This window comes from Colias philodice, chromosome 11, assembly GCF_061535455.1.
Source record: "Colias philodice isolate Cphi_HAF_F1 chromosome 11, ilColPhil1 Martin Lab GWU primary, whole genome shotgun sequence".
Lineage (NCBI taxonomy): Eukaryota > Metazoa > Arthropoda > Insecta > Lepidoptera > Pieridae > Colias > Colias philodice.
The window spans coordinates 12,497,994-12,518,273 of NC_143096.1; the positions used below are offsets into that span (position 1 = coordinate 12,497,994).

Consider the following 20,280-nt stretch of genomic DNA (forward strand, 5'->3'; position numbering starts at 1 on the left):
ACGCCTACGTTATGACATCTACCTGCATGCCAAATTTCAGCCCAATACGTCCAGTGGTTTGGGCTGTGCGTTGATAGATCACTATATCAGTCACCTTTGAGTTTTATATATATAGATTCCATAGGAAGATAAATATATTATTCACCCTGTACCTATTTGAAAATAAGGAACTATGCCGCAATTCCAAAGATAGTAAGTGTTTTAACCACAAGAACATTTCCTTAATTTTAAATAACAATTGTGGTGTAGCTTTGTAGTTTTATACTATCGCTTTAGTACCAGGAAATGAGACACCAATTTTCATAAAAAGCAGAAGGGAACTTCCTAGTTTTCTAGAGCTTTTCTGAAGTTTTATAACTTCTTTTTATTATTAAGTAGTTTTCCGCCCGCGGCTTCGCCCGCTTTGACTAAAACATAATAAATTATATACTAAAACCTTCCTCTTGAATCACTCTATCTATAAAAAAAACCGCATCAAAATCCGTTGCGTAGTTTAAAAGATTTAAGCATACATAGGGTGATAGGGACAGAGAAAGCGACTTTGTTTTATACTAAGTAATGACTATGAGGAATCAGCAATGATGTAAACCGTTAACAGGTGAACATTGCCGGCGTTAGGGGTTCGCCATTGGCTTGAGGGGGCAATGGCCCAGGGCGACAAATTCTGGGGGGCGCCAAGGTCTGAAGTTGGTTAACCTAACACTTGATATTGCTTCCCTCAAGTGGGCGCCACAATCTTTTCGCCCGGGGTGTCAGTGGACCTTAAATTACGCCGGCACTGCCGGCCGGTGAAAATTTTGGAACGTAGTCATCCATTTTTTATTTTTTCTAGTTCAGTTGGAAAACGAAGAAACGAAAAATTCTAGAATACTTAGTTTAATTAATTCATATTAAAACCATACATATGAATGTTATAACGTTGAAATATATTAAAGTACTCCTTCCCTAAGCTCTCTCGAGATACGAGTCTAAGCGTATTTGCTCTGACGAAAGGGGCTTTAAATTTCAAATACCTCTTTAGTGAGGCATCGATACTTACCTTAAGACGATCGATTTGCTATACTGGATAATATTATATATAACTAGATTTAAAAGTAAAACTCGCATAGTTCCCGTTCCCGTGGGATTTTCGGGATAAAACCTATCCTATGTATTAATCCAAGTTACCCTCTATATGTGTGCTAAATTTCATTGTTATCAGTTCAGTAGTCTTTGCGTGAAAGAGTAACAAACACACACACACACATCCTTTTTAAACTTTCGCATTTATAATATTAGTAGGACTACGCTTACAATAAACTTTTAAATACTATTGAAACCCAGGGGTTAACTAAAAATAATTATGGTATGTATAGTTATCATGGTTATCATTATTTTGTTAAAAATTTCACTCAAATCAGAACAGTACTTCGGACTTCAAAGCCTCACATATGAATAGAATTATAATAACACAGACTATCGAATTTATATTTTATCAGTATAAAGAGCTAATGTAAGTTTCAACTTTCTACAAACTGCACTCAGATTCTTTTAAATTTTAATAGTGTACCTATCTGATTAAAAAGTATCTCTTCATTTCGATACAACTGAATTTCGTTTGTTTTTTAATTAGATTAATTTGTTTTCTCATTTAATATTTGCACACTCAATACGGTTAGAATGTATTAGCCATATTATATTGTAATTAAAGCATCTATAATTTGTAACTACATTCTTGCAAATAAATGTAATTTGAAATTGAATTTGTATGTGTGACTCACTACTACAAATGTAAATGCATTATTATATTTGAACTAGCTATGCCCCGCGGTTTTACCGGCAAACTTCGTTTATATTGGTCAGTGTGATAGGGAGCCTACCCTCGATACGTGGGCTATTTAAATCGGACCAGTAAGTAGTTCCTGAGATAAACATGTTTATGCAAACAAACAGAACCCTTCAGCGTATATATATTAGTATAAATTTAAGTTTCTACATTTCATACGTAACATGGGGATAGGAAAATCAAACAAAGTTTATAATCATTTCATATTACTTTATTCAATAAAATAAATCTTTCAAACTTATACAAATAAACAGATCTTTACAATCCAATAACTATAAATTTTAGACTAGACAGTAATATTGAACTGAGATTTGAAATAAAATAAATTCCACAAATTTACAATATAAGATTATACATGGATTGTTAAAATACATTAAGGGCCGATTTTTCAATGCTTGGATAAAACTTATTCGTCAAATAATATATAAAACTACCATTTTAAAAACGTATTCTAAATGCCCGTATTTGAAAGTTTACGTGACATTTTAATATTATCGTGTAATACTTTATTGGACGGATAAATTTTATCCAAGCATTGAAAAATCGGCCCTTACAAAACAAGCCATTTTAGCACCACAGCTTGTTCTTGAAAAATGTTAAAAATGTGTAGAATTCCAACATACAATAAATCTTGTGATAAAATAACACGCATTTAGTAAATATTACATTTCGAAAACCTGTGCTCTATACTAAACTTAACATTATTTACAATTACACCCAGCTCAGCAGAATACTGTTATAAATAAAACTATTTACAATACAATTTACACAAATTTCATACAATTGAAATCAATTTTAAAGCCTAGTGTCATGAATTCCACGCTCCTACGAATAAGTCAGTCATTGAACGTCCAATTCAAATAATTTACTCGTAGTTTTTAATCTAGCTTTAAAACTAGTTTAATATCAGGTTTAAAACCAAAGTCCAATATTAATTCAACAAAATTTCTTTTGATCGAGGCTTTTTCCTCAATCAATAAAGAAACAGTTCGTTAGACTGCGCTGTATCGAGCTATAAAATTCGAAAACTTTTCTATCAACAGAAATTCGGAATTTTGATCAATACAAGAACACTTTTTGCGATACAAAATTTGCTATCGAACTTCAGTCCTTAAATATCACATTCAAATTCGGAGACTCTTTTGTTCCTACCGTCGGGCGTCATTTGAAAGTGATTATTGGCATTTATCCGGGGAAATCCATTGAAACTATTCCTGCTTACTAAAGGATTCTCCCTTTCTCTGTCTCTATGAAAACTGGAGGTCGACAGTTTCCCATCTTTACGCTCAACAAAATTGGGATCGTTAAAGTTTTTATCGGTGAAATTTCTGTCGGCGAAGTTTTTGTCAGCGAAATTCTTGTCGGCGAAGTTTCTGTCAGCGAAGTTTTTGTCGGTGAAACTGCGGTCGGCGAATTCGCCGTCAGAGAAGTTTCTCTCGAAGTTCAGGTCGCGGATGCCGAAGCCGCCCATACGGGGTGTGCCGATACCGAATTTATTGCGCATTTCTTCATCGCGCAAGTTGAACGCTCTGTTCTCGAACTTTCCTTGGCCCGTTTTTAATCTGGAAGAGGAAAAAATAAAATTATAAACAACTTTGACAGAGGAATAATTAAGGATTTTTTTATCTTTATACTAATCAACATTAACATGGCTAAAATTATTAAAATCACTATAACAAAAAATATGACGTCCTTACATTGCTATGTATGTAGTTATATTCGTATCTATTGAGCATTATTTTATTATTAATCAACGAAGTACAGAACCCATTTTTTTTAATTAAATAAATACGTGACGTACATATAACCTCTTCCAAGTGCCATTTTATTCTAAGAAATAACATCTGTGATACCGGTTAAAACCCATTTCAGACACCAGCTCCTCCAACTCCAGCTTATGGTTTGATAATTTTGTATGCATGTAGATTAATTTATGTGATTGGGAATTGTGAGGAGAAATAAATAAATGATTTGATTTGATCCCAATAATCAATTACAATTAAATTATCATTACTTACTCTCTAAACACCCGCCTTTCCCTATCATACTCCGCCGACAGCCCTTCTTCATCATTAATAATCGCCGACGGATCGCTATACACCGACGATTCTTGGTAAAACGAGTCCAGATCCACGTAATTCCCTTCCACGGGTTCATTATCCAGCAGTTCTGCTAGTTGAGACTTGAGTTGTGCAAACGTGGGTCGTTGGTTCGGATCCGCGTGCCAACAGGCGTGCATTGCCCGGTAGAGTTGCGGCTTGCAGTGCGGAGGGCGTTCGAGTCGGTAGCCCTCTGTGACCGCGGTTAGGACTTCGCGACCTGACATCGCTGCGTATGGTGTTGACCCTGGAATATGATATTGTTGGTGAGAAAATTAAAAATGTAGAAAGTCAGGGAAGGTGAGAAAATGAAGAAATTTTTGCTCAAAAAATTGAAAATGTTGAAAAAATGGGAGTGTAAATTACGATTTTGTGTTATTTTTTAGTCGTTAAATAAAGTGAGCAAACGTAATGAACTGTAATTAGTAAAGATTTTGTTTAGTAAAATCATAACAATATCAGTATAAGCGCTATCTGATTGCTATACACATTACACAGTACCATTGCCATCTACCACACTCACACAACCATCTTATCTAGCGAAACAATCACCATACATCCGAATGATGGCTGTACACATTATACAGTAGTGCCTCAGACGCCATCCACCACACGGGCAGGGCGTCTCGCGCACGAGACTCCAAACTATACACGCTTTAGCATCTACCGCATTTATACCATAATAGCGGCCTTTACACGCAAACTCTATCACGCGTTCTGTGGATCGTACAGGATTACGCGCGGTAAAGCCTGCACGCTCAATCGCTCGCGATTACCTTTGTATGTCTTAACTGCGACACTTGTTCTTTCGCGCGCGATTATTCGTGTTTGCTTTCCTTAGCGGAATGAGCGGCCGTGTAAAGACTAATCCCCCGTGATAGACCGCGTGAAAGAGGCGCGTGTTGGAGTGTGTGCAATGCACACGGTTTTATCGACAACCGCGAGTGATAGAAGTGAAAAAATGGAGACAAGATATCGGGTGGCGCAAGTTATCATGTTTGCTGGTTTAATTGAACTCAAAAAGAAAAAGAAACGTTCAGTGTGGGTTAAAAAATATAGACAGCAATATTGTCACATGCCTTTGATTAAAGAATTAAGATAAAACTATCCAGACGATTTCAAGAATTATTTGCGTATGAATAATGAGCTATTTATTTGCTCCACGTGCGTATGTCCGCCATCTTATTCGTGCGCGAAAGAATTTGTGTGTAAAGGCAACCACAGTACAATCACAGGTACAATCGTGAGTGCGATTGCGCGCGCGACTGATGAGCGCGGCATGTGGTCTTTCCTTCCGCGCCCTACACCCTTTATACGCACGCTCTTTCATGCACGATTGCTGTTTCATGCGCGATAGAGTTTGCGTGTAAAGGCCGCTAATATCAATAACTCACCTAGCGTAACAATCTCCCACAGCAGTATCCCAAAGGCCCACACATCCGAGTGATGGCTGTACACATTATACAGCAAGGCTTCAGGGGCCATCCACCGCACGGGCAGCGCGCCCCTCGCCGCCCGCGCGGCCGCGCCCGCGCACCGCGACATGCCGAAGTCCGCGATCTTGCATAGCTTGTTGTGGTCGACGAGCACGTTACGAGCGGCTAGGTCGCGGTGTACAATCTGTTGAGGAAAGAAAGATTTTATTAGGTTAGGATTAGGATTATAAGATAAAAATATTTTTAGGAATGCTACTGTAAAGGACAATTAGTACTCGTAAATCGTTTATGCTTAATAACAGTTAACGACAATAAGTAATTGCCCTTTGTGACTGCCTATAACAGCGCTTATTTTCTACAGAGCATTACCTTACAAATTCTTTTATAATAGACAATATACGATGTTTCATAATTTTAAAATGGATAAGAAACACTTTAAATTTATTCGCTATTAGTACATCTTCTTGAGCATAATTGCATCTAGGCAACATCTATTGTCTGTAAAGCGGTATAGGAATCCCTTTACCAAATAGAACAACAATTTTTGAAGTGAAAACTTCTTTAGCGGCGTTGGGTATAAAATCTTAAATTCGCGTCAGGACACGTGACCTGATCGAAAAAGCGTAAGACGGATGGATATCAAACATGCTCAACGTTAATAATCAAGTTTTCACTTCTGCCGGCACTCCCGGAGTGCAACCCGTCTTTTTTTTTTCATAGCATTGTATGCTGACAACACCAAAGCTTTTTAATAATATGAAATAAACCCCAACTCACCCTTAATGTTGGCAGCATAATAAAGCATCCAAATCAAACAAAACTCACCCCCTTAGAAGCGATATAGTCCATCCCCCTGGCCACACAATACGCGAAGACTGTCAGATCCCGTGAGGTGACGGAGCCGCCCCCGCTGAACCGGTCGGGGCGGGAGCGCCGCTCGCGGAGGTACGTCAGCAGCTTGCCGCACATCACGTACTCCATTATGAGGAGGTAGGGCTCTGGAATACGTGATAAACTATATAAACTGCTGTGCTATCGTAAATGGAAGACAGGCTCCTGAAAAACAGTTCTTACTTGTGCTATTGTAAATAGAAGACACAGGCTACTGAAAAACAGTTCTTACTTGTGCTATTGTAAATAGAAAACACAGGCTACTGAAAAACAGTTCTTACTTATCTTAGGAGCCCGGGTCACTTTGATTTTTAAAATGATTATGTGAAAATAAATGATTAATTTATTTATTGTCAGAAGATATGGCGCTGCTACCACTGCTGCGCACTAGAAGATGCGCTACTACACAGTTATACCTATAATTTCGGCATGATATAACTACCATAAAGCTCTTTTTGATAATTGCAAACATTAAACAATATAAACACACAAGCATGCTACATAGTTAAACGCAACACAAATCAAACTTAAAAAGGTCTCACAATGTCGATAACATTTTTACGATTTGTGACTTAATTACTTTAGTACCATGGTTGTAATTAGGTTGAACTTAAATCTGATTCACTAATGTGCAAACGTTGTTATTTCATGAGACAAACTGTACGAAGACATTTTAAAATGATCTGCAGTTTATCAATATCATCCAAATTAACATACTCTGTTAGGTTACAAAAAATTCCAACGAACGACAAAATTTCAGCTACAGCCAATTGCTAATTACCATTGACATTTCCAAATCTCCGACTGTATAAATCGTTAATCTATTATACCCACCTTGTTCAGTGCAACAAGCGAGCAGCGTCACCACATTGGGGTGTGTCCCGATCTTCTGCATAATGTAGATCTCATGTAAAAGCTCCTGCTTCTCCTTCTGTGACGCTGACTCCTTAATAGTCTTCACAGCTACTAGACGGGTCAGACCATCGTGACCGTTCAGATCGTCTGCCTCAGCTTTCCATACCTGGAATTTTGTAAAATCGCAGTTATTTTATCATACCTATCAATATTCTTTTACTTCCACTTTTATGTCTATTTTTATTGGTATAACTCGCTTACATAACTTTTCATTTTGAATTTATTTTTTTAAACCGACTTCCTTTGCTATACTTCTGTGTTGCAAAATACACCACCATGTCGCAAATAACAAAAATAAATAGGAAAAGTTCTGAAACTAACCTGTCCGAAATTTCCTTGACCCAATAGCGTTTGTAACCTAAGCTTATTCCTTGGGAATTCCCATTTTTGATCTGGTTTTGTAGGCGGCGGTATCGGCGGTCGAGCTACAGGCGTGATCGGCGATTCTTTCTTAATATCGCCGCCATCGTCGAAGTATCCTTCATATTCCGTGTCGATTTCTTTCGTTTTCTTATTCAGTAAGTTCCTTAATACAAAACCTACTACAGCCATCACTGGAAGAAATCCAAGACCAGCTAAGACGTATGACGCTGTGTATGTCTTTTCTGCCTCTATAACAACTTCGTTCTGAGTGTCGCTTTCATTCTTAACTCTTGTTAAATTAAGTACCGTATCGTTTTCAACTTTCGTCATGTTTGTGAGTTGCAGAGTTGTTGAACTCGATGATGCTGATCGAGACGTGACGAATAAAGTTTTTAAGATCGATTCAGTAACTTCGTTTCTTTGTGTCGTAGTTTCTTGCGCTGTGGTCGTTGGGAGTAGTGTCGTAGATTCTTCACGTATACTAACAGTTGGTTTTATTGTACTCGTAGTTGTTGTTGTTGTTGTCGAAGTAGTCGTTGGTCGCCGTCTTTTTAGTATATTCTTTGGTCGAATTGTTATCCCATTCGTAGCGTTATCATAATCATTTTGTCGGAACAGACTGGCTAGCCTTTCAGATATTTTCGATGTTATCGTTTCTACACTCAGATCTCCATTATATTTTTCACTGGTTAGTGGAGATTCAATCGGTTTATACATTATTGGAGCAGGCGTAGTTTTTGTGGTGTTGTGGAAAGGATTTTCAGTCGTCGTAGTTCTTATTCTAATCCTATGTCTGTATGGTTTAAATGTGGTAGTGGTCGTTGTTGTGGGTATATTTGTTGTGTCCGTGTCGTTGAAATAAATTATAAACTCATCGGTAACATTCGACTTATTCTCTATGTTACCAAATGTTATTTCGCTCGTGCTATTATCCGATTCATTTGTAATAGGATCAGTTTTATTTTGTCCTCTCACAGATGAAGTTATTGACACAGATGTTACAACAGCTGTATATACAGAAGTAGAGGCTTTTTCTGTAGTTGTATTTACCACTGGAGCATTCAGACTGCTTTCAGTACTCAAAAGAGTGGTTATCTTTGATGGGCGTCGACGTAGATTGAAATAATTCCGAGTAAAATTACGAATTGGAGGTGGAGTGGAAGATGTGGGAGGTGTAGTTGTTTTATTCAAATTCTCTTTGATGGCAGTTCCATTTATATTTTCAACAGGATTTACAGTTGTATTCGATAGAATATCTTTGGTTTTATTTTGTATGCTCGGCGTAACATTTTGTACGATAGGTTCTGTAACATTTAACTGTCCAATGTTTAATGGCTTTTGAGTGGTACTCGGATATTTCCTATAAGCATTAACCAAACCAACGTGTCTTGCAGGAGCCGGTCCTTTGACTGTGTTTCTTATTTTATTCTTTTCTATTACATTTTTAACAACTGAAACGTCCATATCTTCATTAATTTCATCTTCCCCAGCACTAGTATTTCTATACTTTTCTGTTGCAGAGTATCGTGAATTAAATTTCCTTTTTTCAGATGGAGCAACAATAAAATTAGCGGCTTTAGTAGAAGCTGATAATGAGGGCGAATTTGTCAAGTTATCGTTTATTACAGGACCACCTAGTTTTTGACCAAAATATATAAAAGGCGCCATTTCTTCATCGGGAAGTTCTGTTTCTAACGGCCGGAAATGGTTATAAATCTCTTGTGACATAAATAATGTTTGATTTGTTTTATCTTTTTCATGCTCTACTTTAATTAACTTTGTATTCTGAACATCTGTACTGTTAGCTATTGCATTTATTTCTAGTTTTTCTTTCTCTTGTTCTTCAACCTTAGGAGTGGTTTCCACGGCCTTTTCAGTGGTAACGGATACTGCTTCAGTTATTAATGTAGCATTTTCTTTAATTTCATTACTGGACGTTGTTTTGTTGGGAGCTACAGGTGGACTTTGTGTAACGTTATCAGTATCAGAATAATTTAATAAATATAAGCCATGATTGGATTCATCAACTTGGAATTCCTCTTCTGGGTCTAATTCGATACCTTTATCCAATTCCTCTCCTTTCTCTGGTGGGACGTAAATTATAGAACTTTCAGTCTTCGTTTCAGCAGCATTCGTTTTGTTAAATCGTCGATTGTTTAAAAATCCTGCTCTGTTTTTATTATCTTGATATATCCTAGGTATAAATAGATGTCTTATCTCGTGTGGTTTTATATCTTGTCGTGTTTCTTTAACTCCATCATGAGTGATCAGTTTTAAAGTCGGTGCTATGGCTTCATTACTCGAGTTGTCAAACGTTATCCTTCTTACGACACTATTATTTAAGTCACGAATTTCTAATTGAGCGAAGGTGGTGTTGGTTCTGAAATTGAGAAAAATAATAATTTTAAAACATTTGCTTGATAAAATTGTTGATTTTCTTACTGTTTATAATATTTTTTAATAAGTTAAATAAAAAAATAAATAAAATAATAAAATAATATTTATTAGCAAATTTTACATACTTAGTTCACAATTTTGCTCTGCCTTCTGAACTAGGTTAATACCTGTGTCTCAGAAAACAGTGCCTTCCCTTATGAGTTCATACAAGTATTATAAAATACGTAAACAGAATATTCTAGTTACAGATTAATAACAATTAAAGAATAAAAATTACTAGTTAATTATAAATATAATATATATATATATATATGACGATACATGAATTGGACAGGTGGATAAGCGTGAGTATGTGTGTGTGTATGTGTGTGTGTGTGTGTGTGAGAGAGAGTGTGCGTGTGTGTGTATGTGTCAGTGAGTGGAATATTATGATTAATTGTGTTTTTGATTTTGACACCTATTTAATAAAAGTGAAGAGACTTTCAGTTTGGAGATAATCCAGATTTTTGAGCCAGTTGATAATGAATTTTTTAAACCGATTAGTAGTCATATTTATTATTGCGCTTATGTTATTAGTCGGGATTTTATTATATATTCTTGGAGCAATGCAATTTAGCTGTCGTCTTGCAAAACTAGTTTTAGTTATAGGTACAGGGCACCGTAGTTTTCGTTTTCTTGTTCGAGGCAGTTTGTGAGCTATTAAACGGTGATATCTTAGCAGAGCCTTCAGAACATAAATCTTACGAACTGAGAGAACTCCAGTTTGTACATAAACATCCGCTGTCGAGTGCCTGTATGGTAGGTGCATTAGAACTTTTAACACTGCCCGCTGTGCACGTTCAAGTTCAAGCATTATTGTTTTAGGGGCCCCACCCCATGACGTCACACAGTAATTTATTAAGCTCTCACACAGTGCTTTGTATGTTTGAGTAAGCAGTTTCTTATTCGCTACTGATCTCAGTTGCTTGAAAATGTAAATTAGCTTTCTAACTCTATTGCAAACATTGGTGATCTGGTCTTTCCAACACAATGTATCATCCAGAAGAACACCCAAGTATCGTATGCATGAAGCTCTTGTGAGTACTTTACAATTACATTTGCTCAAATACCTCCTATTACATGGAAATGTGTGAAGTTTTATAGATAAACTTGTGGATGGGCCGTAGGTCTTTGTCTTTGTGAAACATAGGTATTTCGTTTTAGAGATATTAAGTGTAAGCAAATTATCTTCAAGCCAGGCTGTGACATTTTGCAGGCCTTTCTCAGCGTTACTGTGGGCTTCTTCCCAATTGTGTCCGCGAAATAACAATACAGTGTCGTCGGCAAACATCTGTATGTCTGTATCGGTAGAAATTACTTCAGGGAGACTATTAATATAGATTAAGAAGAGGGTAGGTCCTAACGTGCTGCCTTGTGGAATACCAAATCTACGTGATGAGGCATCACTTATATCGTTTTTAACCCTCACGTACTGCTCTCTGCAAGACAGATAACTCTGAAACCATTGATGAACATGACCGCGAACACCTAAGCTTTCCAACTTTGATAATAGTATCGGGATAGAAATTGTATCAAAAGCTTTTTTAAAGTCAAGAAATACACCAATAACTTTGTCCCCTTTATCGAGGTATTCATATACTAATGTCGTTAATCTCAATATAGCTTCTTCCGTGGATTTTCCTTTCCGAAATCCATATTGAGAATTTGTTAGTAATTTATTCTTTTCTAGAAAACTTGTTAGGCGATAATTTACTAGTCTTTCCAGAACCTTCGATAGAGTTGGAAGTAACGAAACAGGTCTGTAGTTGGTCACATCTTTTTTGTCCTCTGATTTATAAATAGGCGACACGATGGCTTTTTTAAAAATGTCAGGAAATTGGCCTTGTTCTAAACTCAAATTACACAAGTATTCCAATGGACCAATTAGAAATTCTTTTGCTTCTTTAATAAGCCTACTTGATATACCATCAAGCCCAGGAGCACTAGAAGCCTTTAATTCATTGATAATTTTACCAATTTCGTAGGAATCTGTAGGTACAAAAGACATTGAATGAATCATAGAAGTTGACGATTTAATTTGATTCGCGAGATCGTTTTCAGTCTTATGTAATATTTTTAATATCTCTTCAGCTAAACTCCCACCGACAGTTGTGAAAAAATTATTAATTTTGTTTAAAGACTCTTTAGTGTTAATACCAATCGTAAGAAGCTCCGTGGGTAAGTCATTCTTCACTTTCATATTACATACATCCTTTATAATATTCCATGTTTTCTTAATATCTTTCTCATTGTGTTGTAATTGCATTTGATAGTATTTTTGTTTTAAAGATTTGATTATTTTATTACAAGTGTTTCTATACTTTATATATGCGCTTACTGTTTCAATGTCGCTAGGTCTTAACTTGGCTTTTTTATGCAATTTGTCTCTCTTACGGATTGATCTTACTACTCCTGTTGTTATCCATGGTTTAAGAGGCGCCTTCTTTTTAGACAAATACTTAACCGTAGTGCACTCCTTAATAATTCCACTGATATTGTTTACAAGACACTCAGCACAATGATTAACGTCACGCAAAGAAAAATACTGGGTCCAGTCTATTAAACTAATCTTTTCCAATGCTAATGGGTAATCTAGTACTTGTATTGAAAGATCGGTTTTCAATCTTGCGATCTTGTTGTTTCTTATTTGTAGTAGAATAGGACTGTGATCTGTTAAGGGTGGAAACACCATAGTTTGCCATTCATCAGTCGTTTTAACCATAAAGTGGTCAAGACAATTGTTTAATCTTGTCGGACATGTTACACCCAATTCCAGACCATGAGAAGCTAAAATACACAAGTATTCGTTTAAATGAGCGCTTTGAATGTCGTTACAGATAGTATTAATATTTATATCACCTGTAAAAATTACGTGCTGCTGTTTTATTTCTTTAAGAATTGTATCCAATCGTTCTAAGTACGGTCGTGGATTTGTATAACAAGGTGGTCGATATGAACAGACAATGGAGTATTTATCAATGTTAAGAATCAAGCAATTACCATCCACCATTTCAGGTTCGGCGGAAACAGCTTCTAATGATTTCTTAACATATACTACCACTCCATCATTCTGATTCAAATATTTATTAGTATAATACACATTGTAGTCGATTAAGTTTGGTGGAGGAACACCTTCTTTTGACCAGCACTCAGTAAGAACAATGACCTCCATTTGTATGGGAAGCGTTGTAAGAAAAGCCGTCAATAGATCGAAGTTATGATGTATACTTCGTATGTTTATAGTAATTACATTAAAGAAGTTAGAACCATTCCGTAAAAGTTGTTTGTTCTTGTATATTTCGTCAACTTGGATGCAATTCACTGAAACTGCATCCAAATCAGATATTATAGTGTTAAACGAGTCGAATTTTTCTAGATGTAGTACATTAGTTTCATATTATCATAACCAATTTTTTTTTTTCGATGCTTAATCCTCAATACAAAAAGCTGAAGTTGATCATATTTTAAGAAACACTTTATTAAAGGATTTATACATTCAAATGCTTGACTTTTTTGTGAGCGGTGTTGGATGTGAAGTAGTGTTTTGTATGTGTGGTGATTTATGTATGTAAGTTTGTTGTGATTACGTTTAATATCTACCCAATGCCTAAATATTTGAATACAAGGATATACTGCACCTAATTCTAAGAAAACTTTTAATTAAAAGCCTATAGGCTATTGTTTAATTTGAATGACATTATATTCACACGGAGCCAACAAGAAGCCTTCTAATAACTAGGTAACATGATTCTAATAAGAAAACATACTTGTGTGGTTTATTCGCTATAGTAGCGAGAGTATTGATGTGACTGGCGAGGCGTCCCGTGAGGAGTTGCCGCCGCCTCGCAGCGAGGACTGAGAGGAGTTGCGAGTCCCTCGTCGTGTTCGAACTGCTCTGAGTCGTGCTCCGCCGTACTGAGCCTGCAATGGATGACGTACAATTAGTTTTGTGTGCATTACTGGTATGGGGGAGTTTTCTAGGTCGTGGTACTGTAGATAGTCGAGCTTTGTTCACAAACCGCTTCATAAAATATACTTCTTATAATCTTGCTCGCTTGAAAAATTAACTTAGAATCCTTCGACGAGTCTTAGCGATATTTAATATAACTTTTATATATAACTTTTAGATAAAACAATATTTTTGAAATTATTGATAGTGCTCTATCAAGGTACGATTTTATTATTTATTTGTTTGTATTCAATCACCTTTAATCGCAAACAGGGTTGTATTTTACTAAAGGACCACAGGTCCGCAGGACCGAATCGCAACTAGTATATAGAGTAAAACAAGTCATTTTATTGTTGCAAAGAATACACAAAAGCCATAGCCTTAAACAAACGATTCATTGATTAAAAATATTAAAATTACACAGCAATAATTACATTACCATGTCTGAAGACAACTTTCTCAGCCAGTATTAGACCGGGAGATACTGACACAAAATTTCGAGTCATTTGTAACAGGATGGCGGTTCTACAGGGTTCTTAGTACGCAATGACAAAAAGAAAAATGATGGTGTGAACGCTGGTACCGGCGGCTTAGTCGCGTGGGCGTTAGTCGAACTCGTCGGAAAATAGCGAAAGTCAAACGATTTGTAACAGTATGGCACTTATTTTTCCTGGAAGTTTGAGGATCAAAGAATATAAATACAAAATTTCAAAGATCTAGGTGTTGGAAATCTTCACTTATATAAATTAATACTAAATTAATTTTTCAAGTATGACAGCACTTTTTCCCCCTACTAGAAGTATGGCAAATATAATAATGGTCACATTTTATCAAATACTCTCCAAAAATCCAAATGCAATACTGGTACAAAAAGTTTGGCGAAATAAATTTTTTTTGGCAGATTTTCGGCGGTATGGCGACCATTTGGAATCGTCCGAAAAGTATGGCATGGCGATTTTCGTAAATGGCTGCACGACGATGGTTACCTGTGCAAAAGTTAGCCTGGTACAAATGGTTGAATAATTGTTTTATTTAAATCAACATATTCGCGTCGGTATGGCGGGCTGTAAGTCACACCGGAAAAGTATGGCATGACACTACCGCCTACTTCTTTTTTATGGGCTATCGGTAAATACTAAAATTTTTGTGTTACAAATCGTTTGACTTTCGCTATTTTTCCGACGAGTTCGGCTAACGCCCACGCGACTAAACCACCGATACCGGCGATCACACCATCATTTTTCTTTTTATCATTGCGTACTAAGACCCCTGTAGAACCGCCATCCTGTTACAAATGACTCGAAATTTTGTGTCAGTATCTCCCGGTCTATATGTCACGGCCACACTTTTGTTTCAAGTGAAGGATCATTTGATTGTTAGAATTATTATCTCGTCACGCGAACTGTCGCTTATGTTAGCAAAGTTGCTAAACGGTTTACAAAAGGATTATATGAATTATATCAAAAGATATTGAAACTTTACGAAACTTAATTTTGAATTTATAGAGTAGATTAGAAATTATAAAATTTAAACGGATTTTTAAAGTGATTTATATTATGTCATACGTTAAAAAGTAATAACTTATGAAGTTGTCCGAAAAATTTCTCCGCTTTAAGATAGAATCTTTAGAATTGTATGCATATAAGGTTATTTTTCGTGATTGCTCTGGAGAGCTAGGTACCATAACTTTCAGTATTTTGAGGAATATTTTGCTTCATTTTATTTTATTTATTTTTTTGTATTTTTTTTGTAAATAGCCACATTAGATCGATTAAGAAATAAAAACTTTGCCTTTCTCCATGCAATAAAAACATATTCTAGAATAATATGATTACACACTTCACACCACCCAGTTACACTAATACCAACATGTTACAGGGAAATAATACGCCTATAAATTAAAAAAAAAACTCTTGCACATTTACAAACAGAATTAACAATTCACAATCATTCCCATTGAACAATGCTTGCTGCTAACAAAAACTTTTGGTGCATTGTCTTATATTACTTAACATTTTGTAAACAGTATTTGACATTGGATTTATACGCATTGTTTAAATTTAAACGATGTTTCAATGAGATATTTTGTTACAAGAGAAACAAAATTTTTTGGGACAATTTCATACTGCTACTACTGTTTATTTCATTCAATGTTTTTCTATTCATCGAAATATTTAGAATATTTATAATAGAAAATTTACACTATAAAGATACAAGCTTTCCACCCGCGGCTTCGCCCGCGTAGTCTAAGAAAAACGCGCATAGTTTCCGTTCCCGTGAGATATCCTGGATAAAACCTGTCCTTTGTATCATCAAGCACGGAATTTCCTCCAAATCGGTACAGTAGTTAAGACGTGAAGAAGAGATAGACAGACTGACGAACAGAGTTACATTTGCATTTATAATATTAGTTTACAAGTCCTACGCTTGTTCCTATGGGTATGTAGTCCTAGTTTCATTTATATAGTGAAATAATCCCTAAATAAATACATATAAAAATATATACATACATAAAAAAAATCAATCCATACATACGTATACAAAACAATAATTTAACAAATAACAAGCCTTGATACAAGCTAGTAACTTTAGTTAATATTCACAGAGGAGGTCGCGTGCGAATGCATAGTTGTCCTCATTGTCGGTCGCTGCACGGCTCTATTAGAGATAGGAATGTTGTGTGTCGATAAAATTTGTCGATAGTTTAGTATTTTGTAACATTGTTGCATGTTCATCAATGAACAGGCCAAATAGATAGTTGAAATTTAAAGACAAACAAATTATAAACGGAGAAAAAGAAATTACGTTAGGAATTTGGGTTTTTTACACGTCCTATGCTACATTAATAATATATCAAATATCAGAATACAAGTTTCGTGTCGTAAAATTTGTTATATTTTAACATAACGTTAGATACCTATTTACATAAACTAATAAGAAAATTTTTACAAATATTTAATGAAGAGCAGAGGTCGAAATAATTTTGATAATAAGTCAGCATTCTGTTATTTCTATTATGTCAACTAATTAACTAAGATATAATCAATACTAAAACCATTGAAATGCCATCGCTCTCTACTGGATACAAAAAAATATTCGATTAGAAAATTCATCACGTATTCTATCGACATTGCCTACATCACTAGCTAACGGTCCGCACTACTAGCCAAGCGACCGCTTAAAACGCAACGCGTGCGCAAGTAGATCCCAACCGAAACACGGTTAGCTTTATATAATCTGTTGAATAACATCATTATATATTATTTATTTCTTTTGTTTCAACGCATTAATTTGATTGGAATAATGTTAAGGTTGAGATCAATTAGTTCAGAATATCTTTGTAGTAATCAGCAATTAAAAATTAATGTCCATTCATTTTCGTCATGCAAAATGCAAAGTGCTATTTTTTGTGTTAAAATTTCAAGGTCGCGTCATGGCAATACCGTCACGTCATGGAGTAAGGCGACGATTTTGGTATCTTTGAATCTTGCCAAAGAAGTTTCACTTCTGACACGCTTTTTTAATATTTAGGTGAATTTAAAATCTAGAATGAAACTAAAATCTATTTTATCTAGGTCGATTGTCACGCTAATAGTTAACTCTATTTAAAAAAAACACCAGAACCATAATTTTGTGAAAGTGAAAGTGTTATCACACATGTTGATGTGTTTTGTTGGATGACGGATGTTTGACACGCACTTTGAAATAGTATTATTTAGTAGTGGTTATACAGTTGTAATAGACAAATATTATAATCTATATTTTAATGATTGTATGTATGGTATCACTGGCGTTTAGCTACTATTATGTATTCTGTGGTATCACAGTAAACTGCAATTGTCTTTGCCCTCCTCCTGTCTCTTTGGTTCGCGGTGTATTGTCGTGTGCGCACAATGTTGAATGTAGCTTGTAATAGAGTAATAAAAAAATAAAGTTAATTTATCAGCATCCACAAGTTGTGTTTCATTATACAATTAAGTATTTAAAAATATACAAGTAAGTGTTCTTATATAGTCCGATCGGAGATCGGACTGTTTTACTCGCTAAATACTTAGATAAATTTTCATTTAAAATATTGGTAACAATAAATCATTCAATCCTTATTTCTAAAAGAAGTTTTCACCTTCCTACAAGGGAAAAACTATCTATTCGATTGCTGTGGTCTGATTGTAGTAGTAGTGTTTGTCGATCTAACTTCTAAGTCATTGTTTTGTTAAAACGAAAAACGCAGGTTCGAAACGCAATGTTTTTCTGTTCAATAGAATTTTCAAATATAATATTATATGTGATGCCTATTTAAATTTTCCAAACTAAAATATAATTTAAAAGCCATGCAACAAGTTCCGTTTGTATGAGTCCTAAAAAGAGTTGCACAACGATACAATATGGTATGAATGGGAATTCTCTTTGAATACTAATTGTGTTTCTGCATTGTTTAACAGTCTATTGACTGATAGTTTAGGAGCTGGTGATGGAATATGCTACTATTTTATTTTTATAGAAAATATTTATAATGTGGTCCTTTTGTGTGCTTATGGCATCTGTGAAATGCCAAATTATATGGTAATGGTATAAGTACGTACCTAACGTTGAAAATCTTCACGTGCAAAACTTTTTTTTTCAAATTCAAATAGAGTGCAAATTGAAACTCTTCCTTTACCATCTTTCATATTTCATTTAGCAGAATTAATGTTTTTTGTTGTTAAAATAGCACTGCCACACATAATGTGTGTATGTCGCTTGATAAAGCCAGTATCGACTCTTCAACTTTAAACTAGAAAATGAAAATAACGTTTGCATGTCTCATTTTGCGTTATTTTTATCCTCGAATGACTAAGTATATCAAGTTAAATCATATTGCACGCCTCATAAGCGAAGCGTTGAGGTGGGTACTACTGTCACTTCGCGCAAAACATCTGATTTTTCAAACTTAAAATGTCTTTATGTATCATACATTGCACTTGTAAGATAATACATACACACACATATTAAGAAAAAACACTATTTTTAACATTCATGATATTTTTGATGTCATTTTTGTTATTTAAACTAGTTAAAAAACAGTTTAAAAAAGTTCTGTCTTGGACGTCCGTGTGTCTGTATGTGCGGATCCTTTTTCTTGTTAACACGATAGCGACCGAAATACTTTACTAATCGAGTCTTTTTTTTTCTCTTACGCTTGAGTATGCTCAGGAATAGAACCCTTTCATTTTTCAGGATCTGATTCGATGTGGTTTAATTGTTATTAAATAAACAAAAATAATAATTAATAAATATTTATTAAAAAAAATTATGAGGCGTGCACTTTTGGATTTTCCAAATTATTAAGTGGACCTATGCCAATCTCCATACTCCAGACAGTGTGCAATCAATTAATTTATGGGCCAAATTCAATTATTTTGAACAAGAATCCACTAATTATATTGGTTATTAGTCCCCAGTCCTGTGCGGTATGAGGTCATGCATTTTGTGTATATGGCCTATTTTTTAATATCCATCCGGAATCAAACCCGTTTTCTACTCATAAAAAATTTCCAGCTTAAAATTTTTAACATTATTTTTATTTATTTTTTTTACTTAGAATATACCTACTTTGATATGCACATTACAAAAACAGTTACCAGTACCAGTAGTACATTACATAACTAGAAAGTTCTAACAGTTACATCACTAAGTGTCTAGCCCTTCAAGACCTCGCCTACAAAAGCCTTACTCATTCTAGTACTGACCTGAATCTAAAATAAATACTGACTCAGAATAAAAATACTTCGAATAGATATAATTATGAATTACTTCATGCCATAGTATGGACTTTTAAGGTCCTGAACTCTAGGGTCAGATTGTTATCTTACTGTCTGTCTGTCAGACGAACTAACTTTATAAGTAATAAATCTTGCAAAAAATTAAATAAAAAATATTTTTTACTAACCATTGCATGGGAAATAAGACGGTATTCTGCTGTATAAAAACAATGGATATATTAATTATTTTCTAATTAAACATAAATCATAATAATGTTATTACATATATAGTGTCATCAGGAATGGTTAATGTCTCCACTTAAAATTAAAAAAAATCGACAATAAATTAAACAGGGTTGTTACTTGAACTGAAGACATGCCGAAAATTTTAACTAGAAGAATTTAAATACTTAAGGGCCGATTCTTCAATTATTCGTCGAATAATGTATAAAACTACCATTTTAAAAACGTATTCTAATTGCCCGTATTTGACAGTTTAAGTGACATTTTAATATTATCGTGTTAATACTTTATTGGACGGATAAGTTTTATCCAAGCATTGAAAAATCGGCCCTAAATCATATAAATAATAATTGCAAAACTTATATTAAACTGTACTGAGTCA

At 34.9% G+C, this 20,280-nt stretch overlaps 1 protein-coding gene across 1 annotated transcript in view; it reads right to left on the reverse strand.

The window, feature by feature from the left end:
- Positions 1 to 2,014: 2,014 nt before the first annotated feature.
- The window catches only part of LOC149484945 (uncharacterized), a 124,989-nt gene continuing 106,723 nt past the window's right edge, over positions 2,015 to 20,280 (reverse strand). Inside the window, exons 2-8 of the mRNA XM_089701173.1 lie at positions 13,733 to 13,886; positions 7,488 to 9,909; positions 7,086 to 7,272; positions 6,186 to 6,358; positions 5,319 to 5,544; positions 3,844 to 4,171; positions 2,015 to 3,387 (exon numbers count right to left, since the gene is read on the reverse strand). Coding sequence (XP_089557299.1) covers positions 2,937 to 3,387; positions 3,844 to 4,171; positions 5,319 to 5,544; positions 6,186 to 6,358; positions 7,086 to 7,272; positions 7,488 to 9,909; positions 13,733 to 13,886 — 3,941 coding nt within the window. The 3' untranslated portion in view covers positions 2,015 to 2,936. The remainder of the gene's footprint in view (positions 3,388 to 3,843; positions 4,172 to 5,318; positions 5,545 to 6,185; positions 6,359 to 7,085; positions 7,273 to 7,487; positions 9,910 to 13,732; positions 13,887 to 20,280) is intronic.